The 20,736-nt window shown below is 40.3% G+C and overlaps 1 protein-coding gene across 1 annotated transcript in view; it reads right to left on the bottom strand.

Moving 5' to 3' along the window:
- The window catches only part of nphp4 (nephronophthisis 4), a 249,560-nt gene that overhangs the window by 196,823 nt on the left and 32,001 nt on the right, over positions 1-20,736 (bottom strand). Inside the window, exons 6-7 of the mRNA XM_033629764.2 lie at positions 6,494-6,643; positions 1,276-1,412 (exon numbers count right to left, since the gene is read on the bottom strand). Coding sequence (XP_033485655.2) covers positions 1,276-1,412; positions 6,494-6,643 — 287 coding nt within the window. The remainder of the gene's footprint in view (positions 1-1,275; positions 1,413-6,493; positions 6,644-20,736) is intronic.

Raw genomic sequence — 20,736 nt, 5'->3', positions numbered from 1 at the left:
TAAGAATAGTTAAGTGTGAAGGGGGGAGAGAGAGGGGATGACATGCAGCAAAGGGCCACAGGCTGGACTCGAACCCGGGTCGCTGCGGCAACAGCCTTATACATGGGGCACCTGCTCTACCACTAAGCCACTGATGCCCCAGAATGTAAGAAATGTTGTGGATAATACAAAATCATTACACCAAGTCCACACAATCTTCAAAATGAATTACAGGTACTGCAATATCATTGCAATACACTGAAACCATTATTTTTCCACACTGTTTACTCTACAGTACCATGGGAACTTTAAACCACTTATATAGCATAGACTTTTCCATGCATATTCTTCACTCATCCATCAAAAACAGCCCATAAGCCCGAAGCCACCTGCAGCTCCCTATAACAAATATTTAGACAGTTGTTCCATCTTTGTACACTTAGTATAAATTTACAAGGTAGAGGCACTAGTGCCTACCTTTAGCTCCACTTAATAAACTCTAACACTCCCTCGATCCCATATGTTTGAGTTTGAGGATCTGGCCCAGTAGTATCAAAGAGCAGCGGGAAAGCGATATGGAGTGACAGTGTTGTCATATCAATTCTCATCCCTCACAAAGACACATCTCACTTAGGCTGAAGTGAACAGATAGAGCCTGTGCAAAGCCACTGTACAAATAATTGCTGGTCCATAGTTGCACCTGTCAAATATGGTTAACCATCTGGGTTTCCGTAGACAAGAAAAGGGGAAGAGAATAGATAAGCTCCATTTAGTTTGGGAGTCAATATAGCTTAAATTGCAGTGGCAGCTGTAAAAAGGGCTTGTGCTTGCACACTTAAGAAACGGAAAGTGAGATAAAGGAAAGCATCAGGCTGGAGAGAATAATCTTGGCAGAGGTGTGTCAAGGCCATCGTGGCCATCTTTAATTTCAGGAGTTTAGTGAACTGTTGCCCTCGGAAGGATGAAAAGTTATCTGGATTTTGTATGTGCATTTATATCCCAAAACTATAAGGTGATTTGTTTTTCCCCTTTAAGCAGACCATATGCACTTAAAGAAAGTAGGATGTAAGATGATGAAACAACATATTTGCCTTACAAGTTTGATAACTTCAATATTTCCCTCACACTGTATCTGTAGTTGATTTTTCTCAATAAAAAATCTATTCATAGGTGCACAACTCAAACAACCAAACTGTAGATCTATTGTATGAGAATATGGATCTAAAGATGATTGTGCCTAATATGTCATGTGCACGCACTATCAAGGCTGTGTGTGTTACAAAAGCCTGGCCTTACTGTGTTATGGCAGTCAGCATTGATCAGCTGCAGCAGCTGGCTCTCAAACTTCTCCAGGGATGGTTGGAGGGAGATGGTCAGTCTGCTCAGGGTGAAGGGCAGCATCTTTAGCAGCTGAGGCCTCAGCAGAGCATCTCCTGGTGACAATATGAACATGGCATTAATGTTTTAACATGCAGTGACATTTACAGGATTATATCATATTTAGAGCACTTCTGGGTCTGAAATGGAATTCCTCTTCCTGTAATTTGATGTCTCCGCTAAGAAGGTCATGTTTTCAGTGAAGTTGGGGGTTTATCTGTTTGTCAGCAGAATTACAGGAAAAGTACTCGGCTGATTTTCATGAAACTTGGTGGAAGGGTGTAGCATGGACAGAGGAAGAATCCATTAAATTTTGGAGTGCATCTGAATCAGGGGTGGATACACAAATCATTTCTTACTTTCGTTAAACTACAATAAATGCACACAACTCTCACTTCAGACGTCACAAGCTGACATAAAGGTGGCTGAGCCAACATGGCGGTGGATAACAGTGCAGTGCTAACAAAGGCAACAGTGCTGACAGAACTATCAGTGTTAATGGGGGTTAGCTCACACTCACTAGGGTGACAAGGGGGGTTTATGCTTCCATAGTGATGCTATCAGCAGAGCTAACAGTGCTAACAGCAGCAACAGTGCTGGTACTGACAGAGCTAACACTGTTACTGGGGTTTTAACTCACACTCACCATAGCGACCTGGGGGCGAACCACAACACTGTACAAACTATGGATGTTTAAAGAGAAATGGATACAGCATTGAAGGAGGGGCCCCATTCATTCTTATAAAAGTTGCTCAGTGGCTTGTGAAACCAAAACAGTTCAACTTCCTGGGTATAAAATTACCCAGATAACATCATTGGGCCTATGGAGCAAGAGCACTACAAACGTTTTGAGCTGAGCAGCTAACTTCTGGTATAGCTCTCTGCTAACTTGAATGGGGATAAAATGATTTAACCTTGCAGCTCCTCTAATTTTTCCAAATGTTGGACTGAATGGATCGAACCCTTACGCTAAAATTAGTCATTTTGCAGGGGTTGTGATGCTCAAAGTAAAATCTCTTTCACAACGTTAATCAATGAGAAAAAGTCCTTTCGGGCCCACTGGCATCACATGACGGACTCTCAGGTTGTAATTCCACTGTTTGGCCACTGTGAAGAATGGCTTCAAAGCCAATCGTACTTCCTAAGGGCCTGGTCCCAACGTACATTATCAGCGGTAACCATTATATGAGCACTGCTCTTCAAGTGCCCTTTTAATTAATTTAGTTTTCAGCTCTGTCTGTTGGTGTTGCTGTAGGGGAAAACCACCATCCAGTGTAATAAATGTGTGAAACAAGTTGAGACTATTTCAGTATACTCCTATTTGTGACCCATTTACAAAGTTCCCAGACATTCTCCATCATCCCTAGAAAATTTATCATGGCACCCCAGAAGTTCTAGAAACCTAAAAGATAGAGGTCAAGTGGAAAAAACATGGTTTGATGCAGTGTGTTACAGCCATGCTGATTCTACTTGTGTGTGTGTGTGTGTGTGTTATCTTATAAAGTAAGCTGAAGTTCTCCATGTTACTTTATCAGCGGTGTCAACATCAGAGCCAAAGGGTTGGTTTCCGGAAACACTTAATGTTTCATGGCAGCTTTACTTATTAATATGTCTGCCTCACCCTGGACTCTAGAGACGCTCCACTTCAAATGGTACATACTCCTAGTCTGTGGGGTTAACATTTTGTTGTGTGTATTTTTAACCACACTTGACTTACTGTCATATATCATACTCCCTCATGGAGATATCCATGAGCTGGATGAGGAAACACACCCCTTCTTTAGCAGCAACTGTTTACACCGTCAAACCTCAACTCTTTGATTTCAATATATTTGATTAGAACTTCTCTGAGAGACAGCAGCTCCATCTTAATGACTTCTCCATTGATTTGTGGTAAGCTGCCTGATGCCAACCACTGGAATATTTACACCACAGAGAGAGATACCACTGCTGGTGTCAAACAATCCAACAAAAACTATTTCCATCTGGAAACTTGGTGCAAATGGAATCAGAATCGATTGAAGAAAGCATCTCAGCCACTGGATGAATTGGGAGAGCCTGTGAAGTCCACAATCACCCCTTTCAGACACAACAAAGAGAAAATGGCCAGTGTGATTGTAATCTCTTCAAGAGTAATGTAGCCATCAAGCGTTTCATTGCAGCCCTTGTCTCTGGAGCGCAGAGTTGGACTGTTCTGAATGCGGCGTGAATATCAAACTGGTGGCTGTGGTCTTAAAAGGCAGCTTAGGTCTCTGCTGCTCACAGCCCCAGAACATGAAGAGGATTAGCCGGCTACCATAACTCCCACTGACTCCCAATGATTATAGCTCTGCACTGTCAGACTTCATTACATTCCCCCTTAGAAACTCACTTTCTAAGTACTGCAGACATTTCAACTTCTGATGGAAGTATGTTTCCAAAAAAAGACCACTATTAAGTATCATAATCAAGATCCTGTTTGTTACTTTGACAGTTAAAGAACATGTGTGAGTAGTTGCTGGAGTATGTTATGTAAGATCACACCTGATATATGCTGATGGTGTTGGGTTGAGCCATGTCATATTTTGATTAATCTATCTTGAGTTAAGGTGACCTCTTCGTTTACCTCAACATTTCTCACAGAACTCTTTAATGTGCTGCACAGTAAACACAGACACCCTAAGTATAACTGTTTCCACCAACATAATAACTAGAGTTGTTTGAATAGAAAAAGCCCCAAATATTAAAAAAAAAGAAAAGAAAAAAAAAACACTCAAAATTGTTGTGACTACCTCAAAACGGAGACTGACAGATGTAAAAAGTGTTTACCTTGTAATGCTGCAATTTGTGCTGAAAAGGCACCAGAATGAAGGAAAAATGTTAAAGAGACACAGGCAACAGGGACTTTTAAGTCTGCACAGAGAGCTGGAGAGTGAGGTAAACTTCAAGTGTGCTGTAACCCAGATCAGAAGGGTTATAAAATAATTACTATTTATGGCACAACACACCAGGTGCAACCATTTTCAGCCTTTTTTGTTTGCCAATTTTGGCAATTTTTTTTTTTTAATTATTATCATTATGATCATTTATCCAGCTCACACGTGATGTCCATAGTCCTGACTTCAGTCAATAAAATTCAGTGTGTTTAAAATAATCTAAAAAAAGATATACTACTCAGGATTTCCCTGAAAACAATGTATAGTCTCACACAAAAGCAATCCCTCCCAATCTTCTGACCAACTAAATGATGTGTGGCGTGTATTTATCAGCAGTGATCCTGCACTCTGCTTGTATTTTCGTATTATGCCTCCACACTGACCATAGCCATGGCCGGGGGCAGTATGTTTTCGGGTTGTCTGCTTGTCCATCCATATGTCCCATTCTTGTGAACGCGATATCTCAAGAGGGAATTTTTTTCAAATTTGGCACAAACATCCACTTGGATTCAACAATCAAATGATTACATTTTGGTGATCATAGGTCAAAGGTCAAGGTCACTGTGACCTCATCTGTCTCATTCTTGTGAACGCAGTATTTCAAAAACAACTTGAGGAATTTTTCCAGATTTGGCACAAATGTACATTTGGACTCAACTATGAATTGATTAGAAATTGGAGCTCGAAGGTCAAGGTCACTGTGACCTTGTGTCTGTCTCATTCTCATGAATGCAATATCTTCAGAACACCTTGAGGGGATTTTTTCAGATTTGGCACAAACGTTCACTTGTACTCAACGACAAAGTAATTAGAATTTGGTGGCTGAAGGTCAAAGGGCAAGGCCACTCTGACCTCACAAAACATGTTTTTGGCCATAACTCAATAATTCATGTGCTGATTATGACAACATTTCACACAAATGTCTAAAGACACAATGATAAAGTGACGACCTTTAGTATCCAAAAGGCCAAAAATCAAATTCACTTTTACATCATAATGTTCTTCAAAAACACTTTTCTGGCCATTACTCAGTGTCAGATCTCAGGAGCAGAGGGGGAGACATTTGATCAGATACTGACAAGGTGACAATAATCTAAACAATAATCTAAATAAACTTTGCTGTTTGTGTAAATCTTTTGTGCTGCCAGGGCAAAGATGTGTGTGACGCTTCATGTTTTCACAGACATGGATGTACACAGTAACTGCGACTTGACTAGTTTGTGGAGGCATACAACTGGTAATTCTAGTTTTCCCAGTTAATTTCCTGTGTTTGGGATGTTTTTGGGTACAGCACACAAGTGAAATTGGGACTTTATAAAAAAGTAGCAACCACTTTTGAGACATAAGCAGCTCACATCCAAGAGGAAGTTACACAGCACCCACAAAAACACAAATATAGCGAGGCGAAAATGTCAAGCAAAATGCCAAGCTGGGTGAATCTAGGGTTGGCTTTCATTTTTGCTGGCGAACAGCAGCTCACAAGTTATGCATAGTATACTTGTAATGAGACTAAAAGGGCCAACACGTGATCCACAAACAAACTATCTGAATTTGTAAGCCCAGTGTGATGTCATTAACTGACTGACAACACCAACTGACCCAGACTTCTCACACACTTTACTGTTTTGTGAAGTTTTTTCTCTTACACTGATCTAGTGCTGGGCAGTATATTGAAACAATATCAAAATGGTGATATGAGATTACGTATGGTCTTAGATATTGGATATTGTAATATCTTGAGTGTTGTCCTTTCCTAGTATTAAAGGCTGCATTACTGTGAAGTGATGTAATTTTTCTGAGCTTACCCGATTGTTTTAGCTGTTCTATTATTTGCTTTTACCCACAAAGTCATTATATCCACATTATTGATGTTTATATATCAAAAATCTTATGAAATATTTGGTCAACAATATTGCGGTATGATTTTTTCCATATTGCTCAGCCCTACACGGATCATTTATCCATGCATTTTTACATTAGTCCAGAGAAGATTAGCATGCTCTTTTATAACCAGTTGCTGCTTCACATTCCTACGGTTACACATATTTACATATAGGCGTAGCACAGCGTCACTACAGTCCTTTAATCTTGTCAAGTGAGGCCGCCACAGAAGATACTGGAAGTCAAAGATCTTCCATCATCTTAAAAGACCATCTGTTATTGTAGGGGAACATATTACTCATGTTTTGATTTTACACGTCCACCAGTTGTGTGACGTATACCTGTTGGAGAAGCTGCAAGCCCGGGAATGTTCTCATTTCCAGAAATAAGGATGTTCTCTGGAAGGAGGTGCATCGCGGAAACCAGCCCAGGATGTTTTTTAATCACACAGTCCAAATGTGCTCCATCAATAATCTTCAGGACACTGCTGTCTGCAGAAAAAGACATATCACAAATTGTTGTATGTAGAACTGTTTCAGTATTTTACGTGCATTTCAAGAAACAAAAGCAAACTGCCAGTGTGAATACAAATGAGTTAGACTTGATATTCCAATCCACCGTCATCCCCAACCCACCAAAAGAATCAATCTCCTTGGTGCGTCAGACTCTAATATTTCCCCAAAAGCAATGAGTCACAGACAACATGACACCCAACACGCAGACCATTTTTCAATATTCCATTTGGGTGTTGGTGACCTAGGTGCAATGTTCCATTACACTGCGAGCATCGTTTTCCAGGGCTAAACCGAAATGACAACCATTCAAGTTGGAAGAGACGCTCCTCCAGAAGAGCACTGCAGCGTAGACGAGGCACAAGGTGTGAGCAATGAGGGAGACATTGTCATTTTTCAAGCAGGTCATCCAATGACAAGTGACGACCCGCAATTCCTGCCATCGACACAAAGCATTTGGAAGGTGAGCAAAGTGGTGTTTGATGCGCTGCGTATGTTGGTTTTCTTCAAGCCTGAAAAGCATGAACAATCTTTCACTCTGACAGGGTTAATGATTGCGCCTTCAAAAGCATCAGTGACAATCAATACAGGAAGCTCCTTTCACTCCTATGGGCTGTTTCAACAAGGTGACAGTGAGCAATCTGCAGGTGAGTCGTTACAGAGAGTGAAGTGGTGGTGATGTCTGAGAGCATTTAAGTGCTGTGATACTTATCAGTGTAAACAGTGTTTGTCAAAAAATATAAAGATCGTTGCAAATTGTATGTAAATTCACAGGTATATGCAGAGCAAATAAATATAAATATATTTAAAATATATAGGTATATAGGTAATTGCTATTCAGGAACAAAATATTGTTTCTCAGCTTTCTGCATCTCCATCTCCATTCTCCATCACACAGTGACTTTCGTTAACAGCTAACGTGGTAGCACTCACAGTCTGTTGTAGCACAGCACACAACACACACCCTGAACCAAACAACAAATGCTATTTTGCTGCGACGGACTCTTGTTAGCAGCTAACTCAGTAGCACACACAGTCCATAGTAGCACAGCACAAACTTAGTAGTTGCGCAGTGACAGACTCAGTGAAGCTAACAGCAGCTAATGTTAGCACAAAGTGCTGAGAAACTGACAGGTACATAAGAACTGGCTATTTTGCTTGAGTTAATATGACTGTGGCATTTAACGCAGATGTTTATTCATGTATTTATTAGACCCAAAGAGCTAAGAGAGCTTGTGGGAGATAGCAAACTCGCTGCTCACAGAAAGGCTGTGAACGTAACAGCACAGTACAACACAGTGGTAACTTAGTTTTCATATAGCAGGGGATGGGTCATGAAAAGGATAGCTCCAGTGTGTCACTGGGCCATGATTTCAGGACCGCATAAAAAATTTTGGGCACAGGAATAGAGAAAAAACGGTCTATCTCCAAAATGCATCATTACATTGTTCCCAGTCTTCTCACGTTTTCAAGAACTATTTTCTAGCATGTATAATGTGTTTAAAAAAGAAATCACTGATTTTGCTTTACCTGGACTTTAAAGAAACCACTGCTTCAAAAGCCTTTTTACTATTTACAATGTCTCATTATTTTTTCTCAGATGTCTTTTTTATACTGCTGTGAAAACATTTGTCAGCTGTGAAGTTTCTCTCCTAGAACAAAATTTAAAAAGATTACATTTGAACACATAACATTGTCATTTCTCTTTGCCCAAAACAAATTTTTAATGAATATATTTTGAATGTCTCATAATGTAATTCAGTGCAACCTTTGTATGAGGTTAGTTCCAACCACCAGCTGCTAACAGTTAACGTTAACTAGAGATGTACCGATACCAATTCCGATCCCTGAACTTTAGGTATCTGCCGATACCAAGTACCGATCCGATACCAGCGCATAAAATAAAAATGAATGGGATATGAATTGTTGTATGTCTCAACTCCTAAAACTCTATGTAAAATATTAAGAAATAAATAGATAATAGTAGAATGAATGCCATAAAACTTTTTTTACTATTATTATCCAGTGTTGACATAGATCAAAACACAGGTTAAAGTGCAGCCACACAATTTGGTAAAAAAGACATTTTAAAGGCTACAGTAGAATGCTTTTTAAACTCTGCTCCGTTTCCGTTTCGTTTGCCTGTAGCGTGCGTATGACGTAAGGACGTGAGGCAGTACTTGGTATCAGATTGGTCATAGGCTGTACTCACCGATACCCGATACCGCATTTTAGGCAGTATCGGAGGCATTTCCGATACTGGTATCGGTGTCGGTACAACTCTAACGTTAACTAGCTCTCTTCTTGTTGATTGCAACACTGTCATCCTTCTGGCTTCAACTTCTTTGAAAACTATTAATTCCCAGCAGGACAATCACCCAAAACATGTATCAAAGCAATGTCAGGTCTTTTTGAAGCCCAAGGAAGAATTGCTGACTTGCAAGGCTTTACCCCGGTCACCATTCCTCAACCCCGAAACATTTTAGGGAAAATATGAAACAAAAAAAGGTGAGACACACTTTACCGTCACAAAACATTGTTGAGACGTTGTAAAAGAGAGCTGGATTCATGTGAATTTAAAACATCTGCAAAAGCTTAAAGAATCAATACCAGGGTTCAAGCTGTGATGATGGATAGACCAAATGTCAAGAAGCTGTGATTTTCAGCAAATATAAATGCACTTTCTGACTGTGTTTGATTATTGGTGTCAAATAATACAATCTTCTCCTAGAAAAAACATACAAAAACTTTGTTTTGGGTTTTGAAGTGTCATTTCTATTATTATAACTGGCTAAGCTTTTTCTGTAAGGAACATAACCTGACAAAAGACCCTCAATCTTGACAAAATAGAAGTCAAATTATACTCACATCATGTGATCCAAATTTTCCCATCTATCCATGTGCATGTGCGGTCCAAAATAAAGACCATGCAAACTGTAGGCCAGGGATACCAAAATGGCTATATTCTACTTTTGCAAAATGACAGGAGGCCAGGTGTGCGCAAAGGCGGTTCTAAGATTTGAGGACATTAGCCCGGACCTTTGTCAGGGGGTTTGGGATATCCTTTTTTTTCTATTGTTTTCATTGTGGATTGGAAACGCTTGGCAGGCTACTCAGTACCTTGTGGCCCACTACCTGTAACTTGAATATCACTGCTGTATAGGCACTGACAAAACATTTGTGAAGGTATTCTTGGATGCAAACACCCAATGTAGTATAAAAAGAATCACATGCCCATCGCTGTCCATGTCTGTTCTGGAGTATATCTGGCCTTTAATGTACACCAGAAAACCAAAGCACTCCTTACCAGCCATCAAAACACGCAGCGAGTATTACAGATCTAATAAAACTACCCAACATCCCACAGTTTGGAAAAATTGCTGAATATAATCCACACAGGAGTCATTTTTTCTCACAATAAACTTTGTATCAGCTTTTAAAACATCAGTGCACCCTTTTCAAGTTCTGACTGCTTCACAAACTCAGCCCACAAGAAAAACAAGTTTAATACCTCCAGTATATAAATAAAGTCCAGATTTTTGTAAGGAAGAATCCAATTTGTTTAGGTATTGCTCGATGGTAGCTTCACAATGAATTCAGGTTTTAAAATGATTTCAGACATGAAGTTGCACTTCAAAACAAACTGGTAAATCCATCACTAACATATTTATGTTTCTATGTTATTCTCTGGAAACACAGAAGTAAAACATCTGTAATCTTTTTACCAAGAAAATAAAAGCAGCAAAATAACAAATGGATCACGATGGGATTGGCTGAATAGCAGGACCGAAGAGAAAGTAGATCTTATGTTAAATTTATTGGAAATAAATGGTATCTTGGGGACCTGAGGGACACAGATATTTCTATTAATAACGGGGCTTATTTTTCAATCATATAAAACAAAAGAAATGAGAGCTGATGAGTTCACAGGAAGGATGTGAATGTCCATTTCTGCTGTAGACAGCTTTAAAGTGCATCTATCTTTAAAGTCAATGAAAGGGGATTGAGAAGTAAGGAAGATGGAGTACATCACTGTGTTCTCCTTCCCTCCCTGTCCATGACTCATCCCCGCCAAACCCTTTAACTCTCTCTAACAGTTAACTTACTATGAAAAAGTGCTTATGTCTGAAGCCAAAAAAAGGAAAATGGTTTGGGGAAATCTCTGAGGTTGCAGCACAGCTTCAGCTCTGTTCTACAAACGCTTTCAGGGGCGACAGCAGCTTTCGTAGAAAAGGTGTTTCTCACCATGAAACAGAAAAAAGTAGGATGGTATGAAGGGAGAAAAAGGGGGGTGGGGGGGAATCAGGCGTAGAACTTTCTTGACACAGATGGTGCCCAGGTGTCGGCAACTTTTTCATCATTTATTTCTTGTTATTCATTATGCATCAAGCCTGGTTTTCAGTCAGATGCTGTGCATAGATTAGAAAAATACCCCAAATTTTCCTTACAGCGGTGGTGTGGTACCTCACAGTCAGTTCAGCAGCAACTTGGCAGGAGATGTGAAAACAAGGAAGTTGGGGGGGGGGGGGGGACCCAAAAAATGGCTCAGCATCAGACAAACAGAGGCAGTGGTTTTGGGAGATGGTTGAGTGGGAAAGAAGAAAGTAATAAAGATGAAAACCAATGGGGTGATTTTTAGGAGGTTTTACTGCCAACTTAGGGAAGAGTGAAGGGATTTGAAGCGGAGACTTGCATTTGTTTCTACATTTGGTATTGTACTAAACAATCAGTATTTTGGTGCTTCTGCATGTCATGTTTTCAGAGATTACTTGTCAAACAGTGAAGCTATTACTAGGGATGTAGACCTTATAGGCTTTACTTTTTTATACATCATTGTAAATTGTTGGGTTTTGGTGGTCAGACATATCAAGCAATCTGAAAACATCAACTTGGACTCTGGGAAGTATTGACCTGCATTTTTCACTGATTTCCAGACAGATTTTTGAGGCTGATACTGACAGATGAATGAATAAAATCCAATATGATACATCAGCGAATACTTTGTACACAATAGCATGTAACTTAAGGGGATACTTTGCTGATTTTCAGCCTGCATTGTATCATAACAATGTGGGTAGTATATAAATGAACAACGGTAAACTTTCATTCATCTTCCCACCGCCCAGATGTCCCTGCTCATCTCAAAGCCCAAATCGCACCATTCAGTGGATCTTCAATTGCTCAAGGACTGTTTGAACAGACTGTACTTCCGCACCACAGACACAAAGTAAAAACAGTAAAACTAAGCAGTGCTCACTAAATCCATCCATCCATCCATCCATCCATCTTCATTTACTTATCCAGGGCTGAGTCACGGGGGCAGCAGGCCAAGCAAAGCATCCAAGACATCCCTCTCCAGAGCAACGCTTTCCAGCTCCTCCTGGGGGACCCCAAAGTGTTGCCAAGCCAGATGGGATATGTAGTCCCTCCAGCGTGTTCTAGGTCTGCCCCGGGGCCTCCTAACAGTGGGACATGCCTGAAACACCTCTAAAGGGAGGCGCCCAGGAAGCATCCTGATCAGATGCCCAAACCACCTCAACTGACCCCTTTTGACGCGAAGGAGCAGCGGCTCCATTCCGAGTTCCCTCCAGATGTCCGAGCTAATTAAATATAAACCAAGATCCTGTTACTGCGTTGACTATTTCATGTTTTCAGAAACATGTTTTTAGCTTACTGCTCAACTGTTAAACAAAGTTGCTTGTTACCTGCCGGGTGCCATAATGATTTGTTTGTCAAAGCAGACAAGGTGGCATTATGTCACCCAACAGTGGGCGCATGTATTGGTCCAGTGTGGCGCAGTGCATTCTGATAGTTGCAGGTTTTCTACCCCTTAAGCAAAAGCAAATGCCACAGCCCTTTTGATCTGTTTTCTCTGATCATGTTGCACCAATTTCAAAAGTGTTTGCATCTTTTTACTATATACACTGCCCAGCTTAATGAAATGACCATCTTTCCAGCATTGAAATACTTCTTTAAACATGCATGATAAGTGTTTCTTAAATGTGGTTATTAAAGAATTGCTGCATTGGTTGAACATGTTACAGTTCAGAAATTAACCTGTCAGTGCTCTCTGGTGGACAAACCACATAACCTCTGTTTCTGAATAACCTCAAACCTTTTGGGCATTTTGTACCATGCCATTTCTCATTACTTATCAGCTGACACATGCGTATCAATATGTAACTGCAATAAGCTAATATTAGCCAATATTAACTTGGTGAGAGCATTATTATGAGAACAGAAATGTAGGAGCGCCTTGGCAGCAACATACTTTCAGCACATGCCACATAACCAACCACATACTGGCTTTCCATCAAATTATGATCACGTTTGGAGCCTTGCGTGGTCAGGCGCCTGCCTACATTAAAGAGCTGCTGCAGCCCTACGTCAGCAGCAATTCTCTAAGGTCTGCTGATCAGGGTTTGTTGGTTGTTCCTTGCTCCAGGCTCAAGACAAAAGGAGACTGTGCTTTTGAGGTTGTAACTCTGAAAGTTTGGAACTCTCTCCCATGGACTTTAGATCTGTGGACACTTTGAAAAACCAGCTCAAGAGCCATTTTATTTAGACTCCCTTTTGTTTATTTTTTTTTTTCAGTGTCTTTTATATTCTTAGGTTGATATCTGCATTTTTATATCTGTTCTATCGTCTTTTACTTGGTTTTTTGTTTTTTTATTGTAAAGCACTTTTGCTTTTATAAGCAACATCCAAGATTGTTGGATGACATACCCCCCTCTCTCTCCCTCCATTTTCTGTCTGTCAAGTATCCAATAAAGGCAAAAAAAACGACCAAAAAATAATTTAAAAAAAAAAATGAATGTTGCTCATAAAAATAAGGCCCATGTTGAAAGAAAGTAAAATTATACTTCAACTAGATAAGTTAAATTTTCTGTTAATGTCACTGTCTTCTAGGCCTGGGCAGTATCAAGGTATTACGGTATACCTGGGTATACAGAAATCCCGACGGTATGATTTTCAAAATCATCAAAAATACAGACACTTATCTTTCTATTAAACTGGTATGGAGATGCTGATGTATTGTAGTGTACAACACATGCCACCAGAGGCCAGTCTCTACTGTTGAAACAGGCAGCTGAGCTGAGACAGATGGTAACTGCGAGTGGTGGGGATAATGTCATAGGACTAGAAAAAAAAAGCCTCTGCACCTGTTTCGGAGTATCTTGGGTTTAGTCCCAATGATAAAAGCAAGCCAGCTGACACAGACAAAGCGGTGCGCACTATTTTACTCAAGAAAGTTATGGCTACAGAGAAGGGAGGTCTCCTTGCTGATCGATTAAATATGATTAGAAACAGAATGATGGAAAGAATGCTACATAGGACTTTCTTGAGATGACTTCTTTCAACTACAAAAGCAGTCTATTAGCTATATAATTTTCAGGGTTTTTTTTCCAGGAGTTTTTTTGTGATTGTTGCGATGGAATATGCGGGATATTTATGCAATTTTATGCGATAAAATTGCGGGAACTTGCAAAAATTGCGGGAACTTGCAAAAACTGCGATTTGATGAAAAAGAAGAAAAAAAGTGATTCCCACAACACCCTCTTCTCACTAGGCTGCTACCTTAATGTAAAAAGTCATTTCTAATTACTTCCTATGATAAGCTAGCATACTACATCACAGAAAGTGCAGGGAATATTTAAGTTCTCATCTTGTTTTATTTCAGACCTTAATAAACACATGGCTCAAACTTACAAAACATTGCTGAGTCAAACAAGTTCTGTAGCTTTACAAAAGGAATATGCTACAACTTCTGTAAAAATTAATAAATAAAATATAAAATAATAAAATGTGTGCTTCCTGTTTTACAGAGGTAACTATACAAAACAGACATCTTCTGTTAAAATAAGTGCTTCCAATGCACAAAGTGCAATCTCTTACTGTAACGTAAATTTACATACTACTAATATACTTACAACTGTAAGGTTTCTGAAACTAGTATGATTTGACCCACTGGTAACAAAAAAATGCAATCTTACAACTGTAAAGTTGCATCAACTCCTGAATGAAACTACAACAGTCCACTGTGAAAATGAAAACTATAACTGCGTAGCCTCTAACACTGGCTAGTCATTCACCATCCTCATCCTCCATCCCCTCTCCCTCAACGTCCATCTCCTACCCCTCCTCCATCTCCTCCCCTTGCCCCTCCTCCATCTCCTCCTCCTCCTCTTCCATCTCCTCCCCCTGCCCCTCCTCCATCTCCTCCCCTTGCCCCTCCTCCATCTCCTCCTCCTCCTCCTCCATCTCCTCCCCCTCCTCCTCCATCTCCTCCCCCTCCACCACGTCACTTATAACGTTCCCAAGGCAACAGGGGGAAAATGGCTGCTCTTGTGTGAAGTAAACGCAACATTTTTCAACTTTCTGCTAAGATATATGTGAGTTTTTTGCAACAAAAATGCGGGGATTATGAAATCGTGCAAGCCCCGCATATTTTTCTCGCATTTTGCGTGGAAATCGGCGATTTATGTGGCAAAAGTGCGGCGTCTTTGAAAAAATGCGGGCCCCGCATAAATATACGGATTTTGGCTGATTATGCGTTGAATTATGTGATCGTATAATCGCGTTGTTCTGGGGGGACTGGATTTTATTCAGCTGCCAGTTTGCTACCACCACCGGCACATCATCTCTGTTCAGACCACTGATGTGTCCCTGTTGAATTTAAGTTTTTGCTTCTCACAATACCTACACAGTCGTACATAGATCTTGGTCTACATCTAAGAAACTGTCTCTGGTGTAAATCTCGGCAGAAATTTTTCTTGGAGGGGAAGGAATTCACCAAAAAGGGTGTCAAGAATTGAGTATAATTTGAATCAGTACTGCAGAATATCAATAAGTAATAGAAATGCATCTGACACACGAAAGAACTATTTAAATATTGTAAAGCAGAGTTTGCCCAGGCTCAATATGAGCCTAGAGTGGAACATGTTCCAGGCGGAGGAGCCACAACAGGGGTAAAATGTTGTTTAACTTCATTATGTTTGTTGGAAGTTTGAAGTTCACCCGAACAGCAATAAAGCTTGGCGTGGGTAGTGAAAACAAACACTTATGTGGGATGCCTTCGAGTCAGATATGCAGGGAAAACCCTTTTGAAAACACCAGCAAACCTCTTTATCTCTGCCACGGAGAGGCTTTTCGGTATATCAGGGATAAAATTTGTCATGGCACTACCTTTCTGTCCCCCACACACAGACATACACACAATAAATTGACGCATCGTGCTTCAAATTAAGATATGCTAATGTGAACACAATGTACCATCTGTTTGTCCTCTCATCACGCTAAGAGGGCCCCAGAGCAGCCCTCCATCCTTCTCATTCCATTTTTTTCTTCTCTCTACTCCTTCCCCTTTCCTCCCAGTTGGTTGAGAGGAGAAGCTTAGATCAAGCCAATGAGCTTACTGCCTCCCTCCGTGCTTGTTTCCTCCCCTTTTTTTTGCCTCCCATCATCTAAGACTTTCAAAAGCCCCAAGGCAACTTCCTTTCCTCTATCTTCTCTCCTTTTCCCATTTCCTGCCTCTTGACCCTGACTTCAGCTCTGGAAAATAGAGAAGCTTTGACTTCTCTGCCACTACCACTCTATTTCTTTCTTCCCCAGTTTCACTGCTCCTTTTTCTGTTTGAATTCAGACTGACTTGTCTCCAATTTCTATTTCAGCATTTGGGTTTTCTCCCTTGATCTTATACCTTTTGGTCCAATTTGTATTTCATAGGTTAAAACTGTGTTTAACCTTGGGAGCAAAGCCACTTTTGTTTTCTGCTGGACAGATTGAAAATAACAGTTTTTCAGAGCTACAAAAAGCTTGTTCTTTACTGATTTCAGCTGCACCGCTTTGTATCTTCTAATCAGCCCAGTTGTTGTATTAATTTCTCCTATCTAATCTATTCATCGAACTGTGTAATCTGGTGTTTGAAAACATGACAATCATTATAATTAGAGTTATGAGAATTTACCCATCCCATCACCTTGCATTCCTCATTTCCACCAAGTCAGTCTTCCACCAGACAAACCCTTTCTACCGTCTTTCTCTTCTTCCTGTAGTCATGTTTCTCTATCTGGTGCTCTCCATTCATTACCCCGTTCCTGAGGGGGGAGTGTGTGTGTGTTGTGTGTTACTCAGCCAGTGGCAGAGAGCCTGACTAGGCAGGAGAACATAGAAACATGTAGTGTTTGGCAGCCACCTACAGTATATACCCTGTTCACACTTTGGCAATTACATCCCCCTACACACACCACACACACTTACAACAGCATGCACATGCTCTGGCTGTGACTTATATTTCCAAAAGGCCTGCTGTCAAAGCTGGCATTGGCACTGATAACTGTTACGACAGGATTGTGGGAGATCTCAATAAATGCATATATTAAAATTGCTTTTCTGTGTTAACATGCTGTACAGTTACATGTGAACATGAGTGGGTCTTCTTTGCCTCCCTTTACATACATTTCTATGCCTTTGTAAAACAGAAGTGTTGCGCACTGGGCAGCGTCCAATTTGTTGGCTGATGGCAGTACTGTAGGTACTGAGTGTGTGGGATTGTGAACAGCCACAGCTCTGTGTATGGACTGTATAGATGTAGGAACTGTATGTATATCCTTTTTTGTATCTTTTGGATAGCATGCATAGCCTTTTCCTGCTTCAGGGGTGGGTCCATTTGCGTTCTTTTGACATAGGTTACAGCACTGATACCCTCCCTTCCCTCATTCCCCACACAACATACAATGACAAAATGCCTCTGGACTATGGAGCTACATTAGGGTCAAAAGTTCTGTACTTGAAAAAATAAAATTTGAAACTGAAAATTCATGTGTTGATCTTGAATTTTGAAAATACAACAATGTATTCAAAATAAAAATAAGAAGTATGAAACGTTTTTTTGATTCACTTTTGTAATTCTTTTGAATAAATAATTTATTTTCAGTTTTCACTTCCATATATATTTTAACATTTGCGGTCTTATTTTTTTCAATTGCATGTTTTATCTTTTCAGATTCAGATCTTATTTTTTCACTTTCAAATCTTTTTTTCAGTTTCAAATCTTTTTTTCAGTTTCAGACTTTTGACCCTGATGTGGTGGGGGGGCGTGGCATCAACTGAGAGGGGTGTAGAATCATGAGTGACAGTGCCTTCAGGGAATGTAGGAACTAAAAAAAATCTGACTCAACACTTATATACACCATATTCATGTGACTGGCAGTGTAAAAATTGATGATAGTGACAAACTTCCATTTAGAAATCTGTTTTAGACAGTACTGAGCACCAATTGCGGTATAAAAGCGATAAATTATGCCAGATTTTGCAGTTCAACAGCCACATTTTAAGTGCTGATATGTCCGATTTCCACATAGCACTGTGAACGCAGCGTAGTGTCCACTTCGCTTGCGATGATGGCGTCTGGTCGGTCGGGTCAATCTGCTGGAGCCCATACATCCAGCACACAGGTGAGAAATGTTAACTACGTTTTGGGAAATCATAACAAACATTAAGGGGTCGTTTTTGTGACGATTTTCGAACAGTGTTTTTGCTTGTGCAGCCCATCCCTAGTGTCCGCAAAAATGCTTCAGAGCCAAAAAGGTCATTGCATATTTTGCGTGAAGCACGCAGGCTCTTCAAGTTGTCAGTCATCATATCAGACTTGTCTGGTTCCCAGGCTACTTACATTAAACAGCATAAAATACACCATTTCACATGTGTAAAAAGGCCTTGCCATTAATAGCTCTGCCCTAAAATGCTATGGTCTCTACAATGACACTGAACAATACCACACAGATTCACAACAACAAAAACTTAACATCACAAAAAGGCAAAACAGGTAGGCATGAACAACAGAAACAGTGTATGTTTTGCCACTGTAGCCATTGGACCCTAGGGGATGGCAATGACGGCCAGTGGGTTTGGTCCAGAGTGAAATGTCTCCACTAATAGAAGATACATTGCCATGAGATTTTTACAGACATTTATAGTCGCTGTAGAATAAATCATAATAACTGCAATTGCAGGTCAAAGTTTTCGATAAACTTTGTGACCCAAATATGCCGTGTAACATTTACTGTTTGTGTGAAACTGAGTTGCCAAAAGGCCACAAGGTAAACTCTCTCTTCCTATTCATCTCTCTTTATTCGTAATGTGAGAGGAACCAAGTGATTTTCAATGTAAGAATGTATGAAATGTATGTTTTGCTGCATGTTGTGATGCAGCAAATAATTCTCAGGGGAGAGTGAAAGACAAAGACCACATTTTGCCCTGCAAACAGTGGACAGAAGGCTGTCCTTCCTGTGTACCCCAGAGGACAGAGCACAATTACTGGCCTTGGAACGGAAAATAAGCTCCATTGTGTAAATGATAGGACCGAGGTTTGTTTGCTTTGTGGTTCTTACACTACCATACCGGGGAAGTTCATACATTATGTACACAGTATATGCTGTGCTAAAGACGCCTTTGGAAGCACAGGGACAAACACTAGCTCATGTCAGTCAACAGTCAGGCAGTCAATATTATCTTCTTTCAACAAGTTTTTCCCAGTGATACAAAATCAACAACATGCTTCAAAGATGTTACGGCCTGGGATATACATTCACATTTCAGGTTTCTCATACTACCAAATCACAAATAGAGCCTTACAAAAGAGTGCTCTGCCTGGCCTCAAGCCGTATGTTTGCGACTGCCCCAGACACATAGGGCAGCCCCCTATCCAAACATTACAACACATTCTCACTCCGACCTTCTCACATACTGACATTTGGTGAAGGACTTTCCACTTCAACATATGATGTGCAAGGTACCCTGGGTGTGTTGGTTGTTGACGTTCTGGGACGCTGTGTCAACTTCTACTTCTGATATGCATTGTCTGTTTTCAAAGTACACTTCCATTTTTTTTTAAAGGAAATGTATAGTTTGCATATAGTCTCTTTCAAAATAAACACACTACGTCAGTACAACATGGTGAATTGACGCTTTTTCCCTTCAACAACAAACATACATGGTTTGATTGGCCAACACATGCACATGGTTGGGTTTGAAAAAAAACAACAGGGTTTGGCTTTACAGGGCAGGAAGTGAACGCCAGGCCTGCCAGGTCAAAGTCGGTGGTTGCTGGACCCATCCACCATTACGCAATAAAGGCAATCGGCTGCGTATCATGCTGACAAGGAGCTTTTTTCATTGGTGTCTGACGCCAGAAGTCACTAACCAAGTACTCAACGACGGGGTCGAACACTCCCAAAAACTCCAGAGCGTTGTAAAGTGCAAAAGTCAAAATCGACTGAAAAAAAAGATAAAAGCAAATATTTACAAAATTCACAACATACAGATTATTCTGCTTCAATCCGTATTTGTTGCCATTTAGTATTTGGAAAATAACATTTTTATTGCAGTCAAAAAAACATTTGCCGCACACAACAAGAGGCTAGCACCTGCAGGCTATTAACGTGACGTTCTAACAGCACCATAAATACATTTATTAACTACACAAAGTTGATTTACTAAAAAAAAAGACACTCATTCAATCCAATGAATCACTTCTTTCAAACTGAGGATTTTGTTTGAGTTTTTTTAAAGGTGATGTCACACAATATGACAGTCATTCAAAGCTTTATTCAGAAACTCAACAGAAGCTTTGCAAGTAAAGAAAAAAAGGACATTCAGTACAGCCCTATTGCCCACCCTCAATAGGGCAGGTCTTACCTAATATGAACCGACCTGAGAGCAGATGCTAGAGAAGAGAAAGGGAGAGTACAGATTGCTCATTTGAGAGTGGCATGCTGCAGATGAATGCAATTTTGTTGACTCCATAATGGATAGCAAATTATAACCCTCATCCCTGATGTATGTTGGTTTACTTTCTGTCTGCATCTATTTGTTAAGTGAAATGAACTGAAACCAGCACAGCATGGTACAAACTCGTTGCATAAGAAGAGAATTAAAGTAAACCGGCCCAGCCCTGCAGTCAGGTGAGCGACAAAATCCGTTTTTGAACTACATTTTTGCCTTAATCCATCAGCTTGTTTTAGGACAATAAGGAAGCAACTCCATTGTAATGCTGATAGTGGGGTGATGCT

Source organism: Epinephelus lanceolatus, chromosome 8 (genome assembly GCF_041903045.1).
Source record: "Epinephelus lanceolatus isolate andai-2023 chromosome 8, ASM4190304v1, whole genome shotgun sequence".
In the NCBI taxonomy this organism is placed as follows: domain Eukaryota; kingdom Metazoa; phylum Chordata; class Actinopteri; order Perciformes; family Serranidae; genus Epinephelus; species Epinephelus lanceolatus.
The sequence above is the reverse complement of the archived record's forward strand: the minus strand, read 5'-3'. Positions and strand labels throughout refer to the sequence as shown.